General features: G+C 37.1%; 1 protein-coding gene across 1 annotated transcript; it reads right to left on the bottom strand.

The window, feature by feature from the left end:
- Window positions 1–1,836: 1,836 nt before the first annotated feature.
- Window positions 1,837–17,773, bottom strand: vars1 (valyl-tRNA synthetase 1). The gene is made up of 31 exons (XM_048151946.1): window positions 17,638–17,773; window positions 16,578–16,916; window positions 16,233–16,376; window positions 15,290–15,497; window positions 14,974–15,089; window positions 14,798–14,873; window positions 14,605–14,705; window positions 13,915–14,042; window positions 13,511–13,675; window positions 13,317–13,398; window positions 12,092–12,211; window positions 11,664–11,772; window positions 11,493–11,581; window positions 11,314–11,404; window positions 11,096–11,220; window positions 10,880–10,983; window positions 10,277–10,435; window positions 10,108–10,198; window positions 9,912–10,017; window positions 9,716–9,786; window positions 9,244–9,369; window positions 8,154–8,256; window positions 7,967–8,037; window positions 7,781–7,859; window positions 7,111–7,238; window positions 6,808–6,963; window positions 6,449–6,667; window positions 4,138–4,249; window positions 2,633–2,811; window positions 2,167–2,316; window positions 1,837–2,057 (listed from the first exon to the last, which is right to left on the bottom strand). Exons 2-31 carry the CDS (start codon window positions 16,914–16,916, stop codon window positions 1,989–1,991), a joined length of 3,816 nt encoding a protein of 1,271 aa, XP_048007903.1. The 5' UTR covers window positions 17,638–17,773; the 3' UTR covers window positions 1,837–1,988.
- Between the last annotated feature and the right edge of the window lie 1,206 nt (window positions 17,774–18,979).

Raw genomic sequence — 18,979 nt, forward strand, 5'->3', positions numbered from 1 at the left:
TGATTAATAATACAAACAAAAACAGTAATATTGTGAAATATTATTCCATTTTAAAACAGCTGTTTTCTATGTCAATATACAGTAAAGTGTGATTCCTGTGATCGAAGCTGAATTTTCAGCATCATTACTCCAGTCTTCAGTGTCACATGATCCTTCAGAAATCAAGCTGATGATTTGATGCTCAAGAAACATTCATTATTATTATCAATGTAATGTCTTACTGCTCATTTCAGATGAGATTTGAAAACTCCTGAGCGTTAGTTTTTCCAGTCTGAAAATCTCAATCGATGATCGATATAGATTTGTCTGAGGTTTTCTCAGAGAAGAGAGCTAAATTTGTCCATTTTGAACATAATCACAATTATCAGCTAATAAGGGTAAATAAACACTGATAGACTGGAGGGAGCATGAGTGTTATATACATAGTCTGAGTTGGTTTTCTACAGAGTTGTACCTTTACTGCTTGTAGAGATCTTTGATGGAATCACGTCCTCATGTTCTGAGGTCAAAGACATGCAAAGTTCAACTTGTTTGAAGTTCTTTGATGGTCAAACAGGAACAAACGCAATTGCATTTGCAATAATTGAAGCTGTGTATAATTTTTTATATCATTTTATTCATTGGTTTGTTAAATGTACACAGTATTACTCTATTACTGTATTGTTTAATACAGTACCTCTTAAAGGGTTAGTTCACCCAAAAATGAAATTTCTGTCATTAATTACTCACCCTCATGTCATTACACACCCGTAAAACCTTTGTTCATCTTCGGAACACAAATTAAGATATTTTTCATAAAATCTGATGGCTCAGGAGGTCTGCATTGACAGCAAGATAATTAACACTTTCAGATGCCCAGAAAGCTACTAAAGACATATTTCAAACAGTTCATGTGACTACAGTGGTTCAATGGTTATGAAGCGATGAGAATAATTTTTGTGTGCCAAAGAAACAAAATAACGACTTTATTGAACAATATCTATTGACTGCGATTTCAAAACACTGCTTCATGAAGCTTCAAAGCTTTACAAATCTTTTGTTTCGAATCAGTGGTTTGGAGCGCGTCAAACTGCCAAAGTCATGTGATTTTAGTAAACGAGGCTTTGTTACATCATAAGTGTTTCGAAATTTCAATGGTTCGCCACTAGGGGGGGCGTGACTTTGGCAGTTTGATTCTTTTAAATACATCTTTAGTAGCTTTCTGGGCATCTGAAAGTGTTAATTGAAGGCCTCACTGAGCCGTCAGATTTGATCAAAAATATCTTAATTTGTGTTCCGAAGATCAACGAAGGTCTTACGATGTAGAATGACATGAGGATGAGTAATTAGGGACATAATTTTCATTTTTGGGTGAACTAACCCTTTAATGTTACGAAGCGACGGGAATACTTTTTGTTCGCAAAAAAACAAAACAAAAATAACGACTTGTCCCGTCATTCTCCTACGCTGTTCATGCAGTAAGCACAGTGCAGCGCTTCCGTGTTCTATGTCAGAACGCCGACTCAGTATTGGCTGGCTCCTGCGTCAGCATTACATGTATGCGTCATGCTGCTCACGTGTACAGGCCGACAATGAGCCGGCATTCTGATGTAAACACGTTCTCACTTATGTGATCAGCATAGGAGACTGACAGAGAAGAGAAAAACTGTTGAATAAAAATGTTATTTTTGCGCACAAAAAATATTCTTGTAAGTTTGAACCACTGTAGTCATGCTGACTAAAATTCAAATCTTGTTTTTCATGCCCTAAGAGCAATAAAATCACATAAGAAAAAAAAAATTGACTGTGGTTATCATAATTCATGCATGAAAGGGTTAAATTACACAAATGAGACAATTTTTGATATTTAACCTCAGGTTGATTTTTATTCAAGCTTTCCCACTTTATTGTTCAGTAGACAGGACTGAGTGACAAACACAAAGGAAAGGAAAGGATTTCAATGTTCATAAACAATAGAAAACAAAAAAAAACATTATAAAGGTGAGTTGTTACATCATCTTTCTGAAGTTCTCGATGGCTTCCTTCACTTTCTGCAGTTCTGCTTCATTCTGTCTCAACTGGAAAAGGAAAAAAAAAAACAGATTTTTCTTTAAGATAAGAACCTGTAGAGAACTGTAATTTAAGACCATTTTCTCAGACAAATTGCTTCCCCTCCATCCTACTTACTTTCTCAGCATCTGCCTCCTGCACTTTAACAGGAACTTTCTCCTTGTAGTCGTTCTTGGCTATCTTTTCCTTCAACTTTTCCATCTGTTTCTCCAGCTCCCCTTTCTTTGCTGTCAGTTTAGTGACCTCCTTTTCCAAGTCAATCAAACCCTGAGTCGGAGAAAAGGATTTCGAAACTGGCGTGTTTACAGACACAGAAAGCTCATTACACTCATTAAAATGTGATGCTGTAGGAGGGGGAAATGAATTCTTGATGCAAAGCCAAACAAGATTATTGGGTTTTGAGCATGTGCTGATGTTATTTTTGGAGAATCATATTTAAATTAACTTTATCTCCTCATTTCCGGCTGATTAATTTAATTATTGAATTTGGCAGCTGTGGAGGGGATTATGACAACTAGAATAAATCGCCTTCAGGTGTAAGTGCAAGTGAAAACACATTCTCATCATGCAACAACATTTTTACCTTCAGCATGAGATGAACAGTGCATTTATCTGAGGCGATGGCCACCGCACAGCCTTGTGGGATAGTGCTGTCGCCTCCAACCACTGGGTGAATGGTCTGAGAGTAAGACAGCGTCTGGATCTGAAGATTGTATGTCTGGACCAGAGCCGCAGTATCAGAGTCTACACACTGCAGGTAACCTGAGAAAGAGATTAAACACAAGAATTACATTTGTGTCTGCTAATAAAATATGAGATCATACAAAGACTGTGAGTTTCTCAACTGATGACAACATTTATGGTCAGTAGGTTGTGTGTAAACCTCAGCCTGTGTGTGTGATGTGGTTAATGTTGAGACTAGAGATGCACCAACATTTCCCTCTTGTGACTCTATAATGAAGCTCATGAACTGCACAATTGTTCTGCAACTCGTTCAGAAACTCAAATACACTTCAGTCTCTGAAATGTATTTTTGATGTCTTTACACAGTGAAATTTTTGCATTATTCGGGTCATTTTAACCCAGAAGAGGTACATATTTTTCCCCCTTTAAAATCCATAGTTTTTCCACACAAAGATAAAACTTTGTAATTTAATTAAAGGGATCGTTCACCAAAAAATGAAAATGTGATGTTCATCGGCAGTGATGTCTCGCGCGTATACTTCAATGAATGCTAGACATCACTTCCGTTGTCAGAGCGCGATCAGACCTCGCTAAGTGAGTGCTGAACGCAGTTGGACATAGTGGTGTTTTAGAGGTAAAAAATTATATAAATACTGTTCGGTTTCTCGCACAAACCGATCGTTTCGTGTCTTAGGACATCAATGTGTTGTCACGAGCCGCAGGGTTTAATTTGGATTTGTCTAAGCAAGTTTTATTTACTCTTATAGACGAAGTTCCCACTGACCCACATTATAAGACTGACAGACGGCAACGGTTGGAGTTAAAAATCATCATCTGTGTTCTACTGAAGAAACAAAGTCACCTACATCTTGGATGCCCTGGGGGTAAGCAGATAAATATCAAATTTTCATTTTTGGGTGAACTATCCCTTTAAGACTGTCAAAATACACATTATTTTTATCAAACAATTTAAGAGATAAAACCATTTAAACTAAAGAGAGAAGAAATTGTTGAATAAAGTTATTTTTGTTTTGTTTTTGCACACAAAAATTCTCATCACTTTATAACATTAATGTTGAACCACTGTAGTCACATGGACTATTTTAACTTTGTCTTTACTACCTTTCTGGGCCTTGAAAGGTGCAATGACATTGCTGCCTATGTGTGGTTCAGAACCTCTCATATTTCAATCAAAAATATCTTAGTTTGTGTTCCAAAGATGAATGAAGGTCTTGCGTGTTCGGAACGACATGAGGTTGAGTAATTAATGACAGACATTTCATTTTTGGGTGAACTAACCCTTTAATATAGGTGACACAACTGATCCAGGCCTTGGATTGGTGCATCCCTAGCTGAATCTAGTCAGTGTGAAATGAGTGTGCAGTGTGCTGTGTGATGTCTCACAGTCAGCGCGGGTCTTGGTCAGGTTGTAATCGGCCCTGAGTGATCGGATGGTTCTGACCACAGACATGACAAACTCCATCTGACGGTCGACCTCCTCGCTGTGCCAACAGAACTACAACCAAAAAAAACACCATTTATACTGGAAACCACCATAGGTTGCATTGGTTTCCTCTCCCACTCTTCATGTAATTTAAACTTTATGTTATTGAATTTCCAAAGGTTATATTTATTCCAGTCACCTTCACATTTAACTACACTCCCCTCAATAAATGATGAAAAATGATCCATGATAAAACTCTCTAAAGAACTCATTATAGTGGGACATCAAAGACTATATCATGATTAATAAAGTGTTTATCTAAAACTTGATCTTTTTTATACTGGCTGGTTCTCTCTGGGATTATGACCAGAAAATACTTCTTAGATTCAGGTCTAATAATACTGGCTCATTGGCTGAAGTAAACCACATGAATTTCTTGCCAAAAGCATGATGACTGTATCCTGTGTCTTGACACATTCTTTATCAGAATAGATTTATATTTTTACCAGACCATATGCGTAACTATTAGGACACACTGCATCTAATTTGTAGAACTGCACAATTTGAAACAAATGTTGTAATTATATATAAATATGGATATAAAATATAATAATATTGCCAAAAAAATAAAATAATTATTAAATAAAAATAGTAAAATTAATAAATTAAAGCAAAATAAGAAATATTACTATTGTAATATTTTACTTAAAATTACACATTTAAGACAAAAATAAAACAGTAATTTTATTTTACATTACAACTGTAAAATTGCAATACTAATATATTAATTAAATTTTCTTAATTTAATTTTCAAATATCTTTATATGGGTTTTTGTGCACCTTTGATTTCAAGACACAATAAAGTCCTTCCAAAAAGAGTCAAAAATCTCAATTCTTGAAAATCAATTATGTAGTTTTTTAAGTGCAAAAAATCCTCAGTGCATTTAAAAACTGAACTTTCATTTTCAAACATTAAACCATCAAACTTTTATTTTGACGGAAAACCACAGAGAGCTCTTGAAGCTTCTCTTTTGTTAATAAAGGCTTCTCATTACAAGTATAGGATGGTTGGCACCTATTGCTTTCCCAAATGCTGTTAAGCACACCAAGCTGTTCTGAGATCCTATAAACATCAGTTGATAATGATCTGCTTATGTGAAAGAACACAGAACAGTGTCACGCTTCACTCTCAAACATGCACTGCATATATTTATTTAAAGGTGCCCTAGAATTAAATATTGAATTTATATTGGCATAGTTGAATAACAAGAGTTCAGTACATGGAAAAGACATACACTGAGTTTCAAACTCCATTGTTTCCTCCTTCTTATATAAATATCATTTGTTTAAAAGACCTCTGAAGAACAGGCGAATCTCAACATAATACCGACTGTTACATAACAGTCAGTGTGTACGCCCCCAATATTTGCATATGCCAGCTCATGTTCAAGCATTAGACAAGGGCAGAACGTCTGGATGTGCACAGCTGAATCATCAGACTAGGTAAGCAAGCAAGAACAACAGCGAAAAATGGCAGATGGAGCAATAATAACTGACATGATTCATGATAACATGATATTTTTAGTGATATTTGTGAATTGTCTTTCTAAATGTTTCGTTAGCATGTTGCTAATGTACTGATAAATGTGGTTAAAGTTACCATCGGTTATTACTGTATTCACGGAGACAAGAGAGCCGTCGCTATTTTCATTTTTAAACACTTGCAGTCTGTATAATTCATAAACACAACTTCATTCTTTATAAATCTCTCCAACAGTGTGTAATGTTAGCTTTAGCCACAGAGCACTATCAAACTCATTCAGAATCAAATGTAAACATCTAAATAAATACAATACTCCCATGATCCGATGTATGCATGCAACATGCACGACGAACATCTTGTAAAGATCCATTTTGAGGGTTATATTAGCTGTATGAACTGTTTTTATGCTGTTCAAGGCAAGCGCGAGCTCCGGGGCGGGGGAGCGGGAGATTTAAAGGGACCGCAACCTATAAATCGGTGCATAGTTAATGATGCCCCAAAATAGGCAGTTAAAAAAATTTATAAAAAAAAAATCTATGGGGTATTTTGAGCTGAAACTTCACAGACACATTCAGGGGACACCTTAGACTTATATCACATCTTTTAAAAATAAGTTCTAGGGCACCTTTAATTTGAAGCCTTTCCGATTTGATAATCGCACTAAGCCTTATCACAATTTCAGTTGTATTTCAATTCATCGTGCAGCCCTACATTTGACTCCTGCTCACCTCTGAAGTTTCTGGATAAGGTGTGACACAGATGCTGGCGGGGCTGTCCTGAGGCCGTCTCCTTGGCAACCGCTGGAAGAGCTCTTCAGAAACAAAAGGCATGATAGGAGACAGGAGGCGGAGTCCCACCTCCAGACAGGTGTAGAGAGTCTGTCTGCAGATGTCTGCCTGTTTTTGTCCTTCTGAATCTGTCCTGCTCAACACTGGCTTCACACATTCCTACATGTGCAGAAAAAAAAAAAAAAAACAAGTCTCAAAGTTAAACTCCCCACAAAATTTTAAAGCTTATTAGAAATGTGTGTTGAGACAAAATTAGATATACAAATGAAGGGGCCAAAACAAGTGTGTGTATTCATTACCAAATAAACATCACAGAGCTCGTACAGCCAGAAATTGTAGATGGCAGTGGTGATTGTCGGAAAATCGTAGGCCTGGAATCCGTTATCACACAGCGCTACTGCTGCGCTCAGACGGGACAGAATCCAGCGATCAGACACACTTTCACTGCCACACAGCTGAGAGACACACAATCATGTTTAGGAATTAACCGAGAGGGAAATCAACCCACAATACACCACAAAGTGTATGTTCGCATGTAGTGCACAATGTCCTGACACATCGTCCATCTATCCATCACCTCCGCCTGTCCATCTCTCTCTCACCTGAGCTTTTTCGCAGGGAACAAATCCCTCTCCCAGGGTCCTCATGGCAAACTTCACTGCGTTCCACAGCTTGTTACAGAAATGCCTGTATCCCAGAATCCTGTTCACGTCCAGATTAATGTCTCGGCCTGGGAGAAAGAAACAAAAAAAGCACAAAGTAATACTTTATCAGAACATATTTTATTATTATTATTATTATCTACCCATATATTCAGAATACTGGTATATCAATATAGGTTTGTCAATATATATATATTTCAATCTTATATATTTGGTTACATCCATGTACCTTATCATACTTTAAACTAATCAGGCCAAAACAAAATTTGTTTGGTGTGTTTTTTCAGGAAACAGCTTGCCAAAGTGAACTTTCTGGAAAAGTTCGCTTTGGATGGTAAACACCTTCAAACTACCATTGGTCAGTGGCAAGTACATAATAGGTAGTTGTGTCTCTAAAGGCTCCGCCTTCTGTGAGATAAAAATCTGTCAAGTGGTATTTTCCTGCCAAGGTATTTCAAATTTCACTTTACCCCTAAGCAAATAATGGAAAAGAACTACGGCTGTGAGTATATCGGGGGCTTTATGATAATATTTCTACTTTTTGTGTACTACAATAACTGACAAGACAATGTAGATATGCATTTGATTATTTATAAAAAAATTTTTTTACCTTGACTGGTATAAGCACATAGAGCAAATCTGAGCGCGTCAGTTCCGCATTCTGGAATTCCACTGGGATAGTCAGATTTCTATAGAGCAGACACATACACGAATAGAATGTAACAGAAAAGCATAGCAGCAGCTAAAAAGGTACAATAGCAAGAGATTACAAGAGCTTATAGAAAACGGGTTATACCTGTCCCTGTTTGGCCTTCTCAATCTCCAGAGGGTCAAGATTACTGTCTGTTAGTTGAGCGTGAAGACCCTACACACACACACAAACACGCACACACGCAATCCTCAAATTCATCAAATTCATTTTGTGCAATGACACCTTATGTAGCCACATTGGGGTTAATGCAAGAGTCAGTAGTTTTGCTACCTCAGTGAAATTCCAGTGATGACGTCCAGAGGGTCGATGACATTACCGAGAGACTTGCTCATTTTCCTGCCATGGGCGTCGCGTACCACTGCATGCAGGTACACCTGAAAGAACAAACCAGATTTACACCACATTATATGAAACACTAGCTTACACTAAGTTACACTAGTATTGAACGAACTGACACACCTCAGTACATCTGAGAGGAAGATTAACAGTCTATTAGACATACACAACAGGCAAATCTCAACATAACACCGACTGTTATCAGTTAACAGTCGGGACAGTCGGGACTGTTAACAGTCGGGATCATTAATATGTATGACCCCAATATTTGCATATGCCAGCCCATGTTCAAGGCATTACACAAGGGCAGCCAGTATTAACGTCTGGATCTGTGCACAGCTGAATCATCAGACTAGGTAAGCAAGCAAGAACAATAGCGAAAAATGGCAGATGGAGCAATAATAACTGACATGATCCATGATTACATGATATTTTTAGTGATATTTGTAAACTGTCTTTATAAATGTTTCGTTAGCATGTTGCTAATGTACTGTTAAATGTGGTTAAAGTTGCCATCATTTCTTACTGTATTCACAGAGACAAGAGAGTCGTCGCTATTTTCATTTTTAAACACTTGCAGTCTGTATAATGCATAAACACAACTTCATTCTTTATAAATCTCTCCAAAAGTGTGTAATGTTAGCTTTAGCCATGAAGCACAGCCTCAAACTCATTCAGAATCAAATGTAAACATCCAAATAAATACTATACTCACATGATCCAATGTATGCATGCAGTATGCATGACAAACATCTTGTAAAGATTTAAAGGGGCCGCGCAGCCTGAATCGGTGCATAGTTAATGATGCCCCAAAATAGGCAGTTAAAAAAATTTAAAAAAAATCTATGGGGTATTTTGAGCTGAAACTTCACAGACACATTCAGGGGACACCTTAGACTTATATTACACCTTGTAAAAACTGGTTCTAGGGCACCTTTAAATTTTGCAGCTCCAGAAGCTATAAATAAGATATACAATATAGAAAATACATATTTAAAAAACAACAGCAACAAAAACACGCCCACCTCTTTGAAAGGTAGTTTTCCAGTAAGTTTGAGACCCATCATGACCATACGAGCCACCCAGAAGAACAGGATATCATGGCCCGTCTCTAACAGCGTTCCTGGGTAGAAGACTCTCAGGTCCTCTGACTAACATACAAATATTGCAAAATTACATAATCACTGCAGTCTGTATATTATTGACAATATGACATAATAGCACAAATACTAAATACAAATACTAATACTATTTTTTTTTTTTTTTGCAGAGACCCATGAACTTAGACTTTCTCTGTAGCACTTCATAAAAACTTTCATTGAAAACATTAACTGAAATAATTGCATTATATAATGTGTATATAATGATAAAGAAATGTAATTAGAATATTTCATGTTTTATAAATGCAAATTTATAAAACATGATGAGCAAGTTTAGACAAAATATTGCCACTACAGTCTTGTACATGAGTGTGTGTATTCTGTATTAATATCTGACCTCATTGGGCCAACCAAAGATGGAGAAGGGGAAGATCCCTGAGGAGAACCAAGTGTCCAACACATCCTCATCTGAAACACAAACAGACAGAAAGAAAGATGCTTTAATGATGCCAGAGGGTAAAAATATGCATAAACAAAACATAAAGATAAAATGACTCAGTAGTAATGAAAGTATGGGTGTGTTAGACTCGCACCCTGGCGTAGAGAGATTTTGTCTGCGGTGACATTGAAGCGCTTGGCAGCTTTTTCTCTGGCTTCCTCCTCCGATCTACCGCTGACCCAATAATGTCCGTCCATATCCTAAATGCAAACAACAATATCTTAATTCCCCCCATCTCTGTGAATCCAGAACACATACAGCAGGCTGCATTTTGCTGTGTCTCTGCTCACCTCGCCTGGTTTGACTGACGGATCATTCACAGTCACAAAGTACGCTGGTATCCTGTGACCCCACCACAACTGTCGTGAGATGCACCAGTCCCTGATACCCAAAAAGTGTTACTACACACACACACAGTGACTCCAGCAGACAACATCTGAGCTGAAATAGAAGGGTCACCTGATATTGTCCATCCAGTTGAACCAGGTTTTGAGGTGGTGATCAGGGATGATCTTGAGCTCTCCATTTCTGACGACATCTGCAGCCTGCTTTCCCATCTCTCTGCAGTCCACGTACCACTGAGGCTTCAGCAGAGGCTCCACTATGTCCTTAGAACGGCTGAGAAACACACATATGCTCATTGATTGCTTTGTGCATGTTAACAAAACAGTTGTAATGGAATTAAAGTCACCATTAAATCATAATTGTTTTTTTTCCCCTCTGTATTTTTAACTGTAGATCTTTCATTGGTAAGTTCTTTGTTATTCCACTAGGAGGCACTTGGTGATCACATCTGGTGATAGACAACATGTTTGGTTGCCAAATTCTATGACGCTGGCTGTGAAAGTTAGCAAGTTACTTCAAATATGCCGTTGATTTATTATAAATCATTGCAAATAAAGATATGCGAGCTATAGGACACTTTCAGGGAATGTAAAGGGCATTTAGTCAATTATTTCTAATTTTAGCACTGGTTTTTCCCTATTGTCCACAACCTTATTAGACCAGCCTAGCGATCTACCAACTGAAAGTTAAGGAGTTAAGTGGAATTTAGTGTCTAACCTGCAGACGGGCACCACCATCGGATTGTCTTTAACCTCCTTAAACTGCCCTCTATCTTTCAGTGCCTGGAGCACAGTTTTCCTCGCCTCAAAGCGCTTCATCCCCTAAAACACCAAAGAACAATATGTCACTCTTCTATCATATTTGTGAAGAGATTAAAATAATGCCTGGTGTGAACAGGGTCAAAGATATCACAATATGTGTGTGTGTGCCTACCAGGTATGGAGGAGGAACATTGATTAGGAGGCCATTTTCATCCAGGATGTTGATGAAGGGCAGTTTGTGTCTCTCTCCCACCTCATAATCATTGTGGTCATGAGCAGGAGTGATCTTCACAGCACCTGTACAACAACACCGCACTGTAAACTGAAGACGGCAACTTGAAAGACAAACTTACAGAAAATAGACGTTTTTGTCCTTGTAACATTTATTACCTGTTCCAAAGCTCATATCAACAAAGTCATCAAACACGATGGGCATCTTTCTGTCACAGAACGGGTGAACGACCATCTTTCCTTTGAGATGCTGGATAGGAAAGAGTTAATTAACTCAAACACATTCTCAAGAGCATTTCTCAAACACAAGAGTTATTATAAGGAAACTTTGGAGTCACCTGATATCTGGGGTCATTAGGGTGGACGGCTACAGCTGTGTCTCCAAGCATGGTCTCAATACGGGTGGTGGCCACTACCACCTCCTCATCTACAGGTGAATATTTCATTTTATAAACCTCTGTATGTCTTGTCAGTTCTTCTAACCTCATTTCTGCAGACACAACCCTCACCTGATCCTTCGATCTTGTAAGAGAAGGACACCAGCACTCCAAACTCGACCTTCTCCTTATAACCTGGCACAGGAAGAAGGGTTCGCCCTGTCAGCTCCTTTTTATCGACCTAGAACACAAAATACATCAGGTGACCTCAGAAAACAGAGACTCTGAGACTGACATAAATATAGTTAAACTGTCAACAAACTGATGGATACATTTGGATTGTTTGGATAGTTTAAAACTCAATTTTATGAAAGTTATAACCAGTTGTGCTACTTAACATTTTTGTAGAAACCATGATAATACTATTATAAAACTCTTTACTGGCACTTTAGATAAATTCAGTGCATCCTTGCTAATTAATAGTATTCAATTCTTTCAAAAAACAATAAACAAAAAAATAAAAAGCCCCAAAACTGACCCCATATATGCTATGAATGTACCTCTATGTCAGAGATGGCGGAGTTGAGGGTACAGGACCAGTTGACGAGTCTCTTGCTCCTGTAGATCACACCTTCCTCATGCATACGTATAAATGCCTCCTGGACTGCATATGATAGTTTCTGCAAACAGACAGATTATCCATTATTAAATAATGACAATTAGTAATGAGAAGCTTGTTAACACGAATGTAACCATGGCTGTCATTTAATACCTGGGTGGTCTTATTAAAGGGTTAGTTCACCCAAAAATGAAAATTCTGTCATTAATTAAAAAGACCTTCATTCATCTTCGGAACACAAATTAAGATATTTTGATTAAATCCGATGGCTCAGTGAGGCCTCCATAGACAGCAATGACATTGAAATCTCAAGATCCATTAAAGCTACTAAAAACATATTTAAAACAGTTCACTGCTTCGGAGCTTTATGAATCGAATCAGTGATTCGGATCTCCTATCAAACGGCTAAACTGCTGAAATCACATGACCTTGGCGCTCCGAATCACTGATTCGATTCGTAAAGCTCCGAATCAGTGTTTTGAAATCGGCCCATCGCTATATTGTTGAAAAGTCGTTATTTTGTTTTTTTTGCGCACAAAAAGTATTCTCATCACTTTAAGTGAAGTGACATGTGACATGTGGCCAAGTATGGTGACCCATACTCGGAATTTGTGCTCTGCATTTAACCCATCCAAGTGCACACACACACCTTGAACACACACCCGGAGCAATGGGCAGCCATTGCTGCGGCGCCCGGGGAGCAGTTGGGGATACGTTGCCTTGCTCAAGGGTCTCACCTCAGTCGTGGTATTGAGGATGGGGAGAGCGCTGGACATTCACTCCCCTCACCGACAATCCCTGCCGGACCTGAGACTCGAACCCATGACCTTTGGGTTACAAGTCCGACTCTCTATCCATTAGGCCACGACTGCCCTAATGCCTTAATATTATAATATTTATAATATTAAGGTAGAACTACTAAACTCGCATGAACTGTTTTAAATATGTTTTAGTACCTTTATGGATCTTGAGATTTTCAATGGCATTGCTGTCAATGCAGGCCTCACTGAGCCATCAGATTTAATCAAAATATCTTAATTTGTGTTCCGAAGATGAACAAAGGTCTTACGGGTGTGGAACGACATGAGGGTGAGTAATAAATGATTTTTGGGTGAACTAACCCTTTAAATCTACACTATGCTTGGGTTTCTGTGCACTGTACTCACAGTATCCATGGTGAAACAAGCTCTGTTCCAGTCCAGAGAGGAGCCCAGCTTCTTCAGCTGGTGATAGATGCGATCTCCCTTTCTGTTCAACGCCAAAAGGAAGAGAAATTTGTTCATATAATTCGTTTAATTATTTAGTGATCTTGGAACTATCCATCCCCATTCCAGAATTCTCATTAACTTCACACACTCACTCGTTCTTCCACTTCCAGACCTCCTGGATGAATTTCTCTCTCCCGAGATCATGTCTGCTCATCTGCCGCTCTCTCATCAGTTTCTTCTCCACCACCACCTGTGTGGCGATACCAGCGTGATCACAGCCGGGATTCCACAGTGTGGTCTCTCCTCTCATCCTGTGCCTGCATTACCACATCAAAGCAAACCAATGATTAAACATATCATTATTTCTGACATTTCTGTCATAGGCTCCATATCGTAAATTACAGTTACAAAGCTATCTAAAGTGATCCTAACACTAACAATCAGCCATAAAGTATCTTGTCTTGACTTTTACATGCTTGTCTAATGTTTATTACAGCTACATTACAGCAACATTTTGGCTTATAACTTAATATTTTTAACAAATATGACTGGTTACCATCTTGTCAGGCAGTCCTGAATTGCATTGGTCAAAGCATGACCAAGGTGGAGGGATCCGGTCACGTTAGGTGGAGGAATACACATCATGAACACGCCACGTGGGTTTGGCTCACTTACATTCTTTCTCTGGTTAATAAACAGTAGAAATATCATTTCATGAATAAGTATCGTTCAAAAGTTTAGGGTCTGTTAATTTTTTTTATGTTTTTGAAAGAAGTCTCTCATGCTCACCAAGGCTGCATTTATTTGATTTATCAAAAATACAGTAAATATAATGTTAATATATAAATATATATTTTAAAAAGGTGGCAAAGCTGAATTTTCAGCATCATTACTCCAGTCACATGATCCTTCAGAAATCACTCTAATATGCTGATTTGCTGCTCAAGAACATTTCTTATTATTATCAATGTTGAAAACAGCTGTGCTTCTTCATATTTTTGTGGAAACATGATACATTTTTTTCAGGATTCTTTGATGAACAGAAAGTTCAAAAGAACAGCATTTATTTGAAATAGAAATCTTTTGACTGTACATGTCTTTACTGTCATTTTTGATCAATTTAATGCATCCTTGCTGAATAAAAGTATTAATTTCTTTAAAAAACTAAACATATGAATGGTAGTTTACCAACAGTGTTTATTGTATTAGAGTATAAGAATACATTATTATTATTTTCATGCCATACCCCATATTCAGGCTTGAAAAATCCTTGTTTTTCCCACCAGGAATACCAAGCCGCTTCCACATACTGAGGACTGTAAGAATCAGGCAGAGGACTCAAGACATCTGAAACACATGAGGAGAGACACATAAATGACTAAATGGCTTCATGACAAATCTAAAAAATACAATTACTGCTAATGGAAGCAAAAGCACACCTTTTTTTTCTCCAGAAGGCGTGGGTATGTTGTAGGTAATCACACCCAGTTCCTTCTTCTCAGGTTTGGCCTTTTTCTGTTGGAGGGAACGGAAGAATAAACGATATGGCAAGATCAGCTGTCTGTCTATCTCTGTTGGTGACAGTGTCAATAAGATGCTGAGATCATCACTCTACCTCAGTCTGAGGCTGCATCTTCTTCTTCTCCTCCATCTCTTTCTTTTGTTGAAACTTCTCCATCTTTTCTCGCTTCTTGGCCTCCTTCTTCAGCTGAGCCTCCGTCTTAGGAGGACCTGAGAATAACAAGGACAAGAGGACAAACTAATTATTCAGAGGCAACATAGACTTCATAAATGCTTTCAGACTCTGACAGCTGATAGAACATGCGAGCTGATGTTTCAATCTACTAATTTATAATGGTCTTAAAATACCTCCAAGACACATTTCTAAAGTTTTTTTTTTTTTTTTAACTTCCAAATACACACATCCTTACCATTACCAGGTGTGCTGTCTGGTGTAGCAGCGTCAGAAGCAGCAGTTGATGTGGCACTGGCGGCAGCGCTGGGTTTGGTGGTCACAGGCACCATTTTCTCACACAGTGAGATTTTACCCAACACTTTCAAGAATTGTGGCTGGTTCACACAGGTATTAAACCATCTGGTTACATTCACCAGTGACTTCCTGTCTGCAGGCTCCAATGCCTTAAAAAAAAGAAAAGTACTTGTTGAAGCAGTTCATCCAAAAATGAAAATTTGTTCATCATTTACTCACACTCATGTCGTTCGAAACCTATATCAGTGTTGTTATTGTTAACTAAAACAAAAAAAACTATTTAAAAATCGTTATTGAAATAAAGTAATATATAAATATTACATTAAAACAAATTAAACTTCAAATTGCCTTAATTGGCAACTAACCGAAATAAATACGTTTAAACTGAAGTACTAAAATTTAAATAAAAATAAATTAATGCCATATAGAAATATATAAAAACAAATAACTAATAAAAAAAATTACAAAACCAAATAACAAAATTACTAAAATTTAAACTAAATTAAAATAAAAACCATGTACGATGTACAATAACAGTACATAAACAATACTAAAATAACACCAATCTGTATGACTTTCTTTCTTCTGTGAAGTACAAAAGAAAAATTTCAGTTTTTTGCCCATAAAATGAAAGTCAATGTCATGCAACATTGTTTTAAGACCCCATTGATTTTCATTGTATGGATAAAAACAGCGGAAACATTCTTCAAAATATCTTCTTTTACGTTCCACAGAAGAAAGTAAGTCATACAGGTGTGGAACAACATGAAGGTGAGTAAATTATAACAAAATTCCAATATTTTTGCGTAAACTATCCCTTTTAATAATACAAGCCGTCATGACAAACGAGTTAAAATGATTTAATTTTACAGATGTGCACTCACATATTTGAACGGCAGCAGTGCTGCCATAGCAACAGCCATATCCGCCAGAGTCACGCCCTCTCCTACCAGGAATGTCCGCGGTGCTAGAGTCTCATCTAGAGCTTTGAGAACACGCAGCAGCTCTGCTCTGGAACTCTGCTGAAGCTAAAATTAAAGATCAGTTAATATTACATCAACAATTTACAACCAAAGACAGTGCAGCTTCTCAACCGTGAACAGTTTAGTAAAATAAAAAGGTCTAAGAATGAGGAGCCGTAGCCATACACTCAGAATGTGTCTTTTGCTATCAGTCAACACATGACATACACAGACAATCAGATCATCAAGGCACACACAAAGACATACCTTCTTATCAACTCCCATGATCCCCAGCAGAGGGAATGCAACAGCGCAGGCCACTGGCGTCAGCTCGTTCTCAGCAAAGCTCAGCCATTGCCACACCTGACTTTCCTGCTTCTTATCGCTGCCTGTCCGTTTGCCCGATGCTGCCAGGTACCAGCTCACAGCATTGGCACCGGTGAGCACCGAGCCGCCCTCTAAGACCAGTGCAGGACGAGACCTGGCCACCTCAGCCGGAGGGTCCTCGTGGACTTTTCGTGGAGGAGATCGACAGAATTCAGCAGCGATCAAGGGCAACAAACTCCTGAAGTCCTCAGGGTGGGAAGAGATGTAAAGAGTGTCCATCTGACAGGGAGATATTACGAGTCAATTAATAATTCATTTTTCAGAAAATGAGTGAATAATGTGTAATATGTGTCTCTTCAAGTTGAATTTAAAATTATGTTTAATTTCAACTTTTTTGTGTATGTTGAAACTATTATTATATTATTAAACTGTATATGATAGATAGATGTCATTGAAAACCTCATATCGTTCGACCACAGCTCTTCAATACATAAATGAAAGCAAAAGCATCAGATTCAGTTGTCAAATATTCTGTCAATTAACAAAACTTTTAAGATATTAATATTTACAGTTACTGCATATCACACTTTTCTTATATATATTTAATTTCTGTGGTCTGAGCCTCGTCACAAGTACTTTTGAGTAAACTGTCAAATAAACTGGACTTGACAACATTACTGACAAATCATATTCAGAGTATGACCTCATTCATTTAAGATTTCCTTTAATACATTTATTCATTTTTAAGATCACAATAAACTCTTTTACTCAGTAACCTTGTTGTATTAATATTATAATGGTGTGCTTTAATAATAACTTGAGTGATCTGAAGTCTAAAGATAGACCGGCTAATTGGCTAAACGCATGATCTGTTCATTTCAGCAGAGCTGTGACTACTAAAGTCAAGAAATCACATGCACATATTTAGTTTTATTGATCAGCGCAAATACGACAGTATCTGTATTTGTTAAAGTCTAATTGAAGAGCATTAATAACTCACCTGTAGGCAGCAGTGGGGAAACGTCAGCCTAAATCCAGCATGCACAGAATCCAGAGCTTCTCAGGCGCTGCCGTAAAGTCATAATAACCGTCGTAAAGCGCATCCGTCTGACGCAATAAATGTGTAAAACAGACTAGTGCCCGATAGAGGCGCCAATAAACTGTAATAACATGAATGCATGAAACACTGAGCAACATTATGATGCAAGACACAACTGAAAATGAAAACTGATAGGCAGTTTACGAATGAAATTATGGAAAAATATTTTTTTTGTCATGAAAACGTAAGTGTAATGTCGCATGTTAGGCATTATTTGTTATTTTGAAGATAAAAGTAAATGTACTGACAAAAATTTAAACTGTATAATTTTGATGTTCACAAATGTAGGATGGAAAGAAGTTTAAATAAAAATCTCATAAGGCTTTTTGTAACAATCTTGTTTTCAAACTGGGCTCCAGGGACGCCCGGGGGGGCCACAAGTGTTAGCCTCTGTGGAAAGGTTCAGAGAAAAACAGAGTAAAAATGTAAAAAAATAAAAAAATAAATAAATAGTAAAAAATAAGATTAAAATGAATAAATAAACAAAAAAATAAATAAAATGTTAAAATGAACAAGTAAATGAATGAGTAAATGAATAAATAAATAAATAAATAAATAAATAATACATCTAACAGTACGGAAGAGGATTAGGGCCAAGCAATAATAAAATAAATAAAACCATCTCGAGATTAAAGTTGTTAAATTTCGAGAAAAAACTCGTTAAATTTCGAGAAAAACGTAGAAATAAAATGTTGAGAATAAACTCATTAAATTACGAGAAAAAAGTTGTTAGATTATGAGAACAAATTCGTTAAATTATGAGAAAAAAAGTCGAGATAAAATGTTGAGAATAAAGTCATTAAATTACGAGAAAAAAGTCGTTAAATTATGAGAACAAATTCGTAATTTAACGAATTTGTTCTCGTAATTTAACAACTTTTTTCTCATAATTTAATGACTTTATTCTCAACATTTTATCTCGACCTTTTTCTCAAAATTTAACGAGTTTTTTCTCGTAATTTAACGAGTTTTTTCTCGTAATTTAATGAGTTTATTCTCAACATTTTATCTCGACCTTTTTCTCGTAATTTAACGAATTTGTTCTCGTAATTTAACAACTTTTTTCTCATAATTTAATGACTTTATTCTCAACATTTTATCTCGACCTTTTTCTCAAAATTTAACGAGTTTTTTCTCGTAATTTAACGAGTTTATTCTCAACATTTTATCTCGACCTTTTTCTCGAAATTTAACGACCTTTTTCTCGAAATTTTACGAGTTTTTTCTCGTAATTTAACGAGTT

This window comes from Megalobrama amblycephala, linkage group LG13 (assembly GCF_018812025.1).
Source record: "Megalobrama amblycephala isolate DHTTF-2021 linkage group LG13, ASM1881202v1, whole genome shotgun sequence".
NCBI lineage: Eukaryota > Metazoa > Chordata > Actinopteri > Cypriniformes > Xenocyprididae > Megalobrama > Megalobrama amblycephala.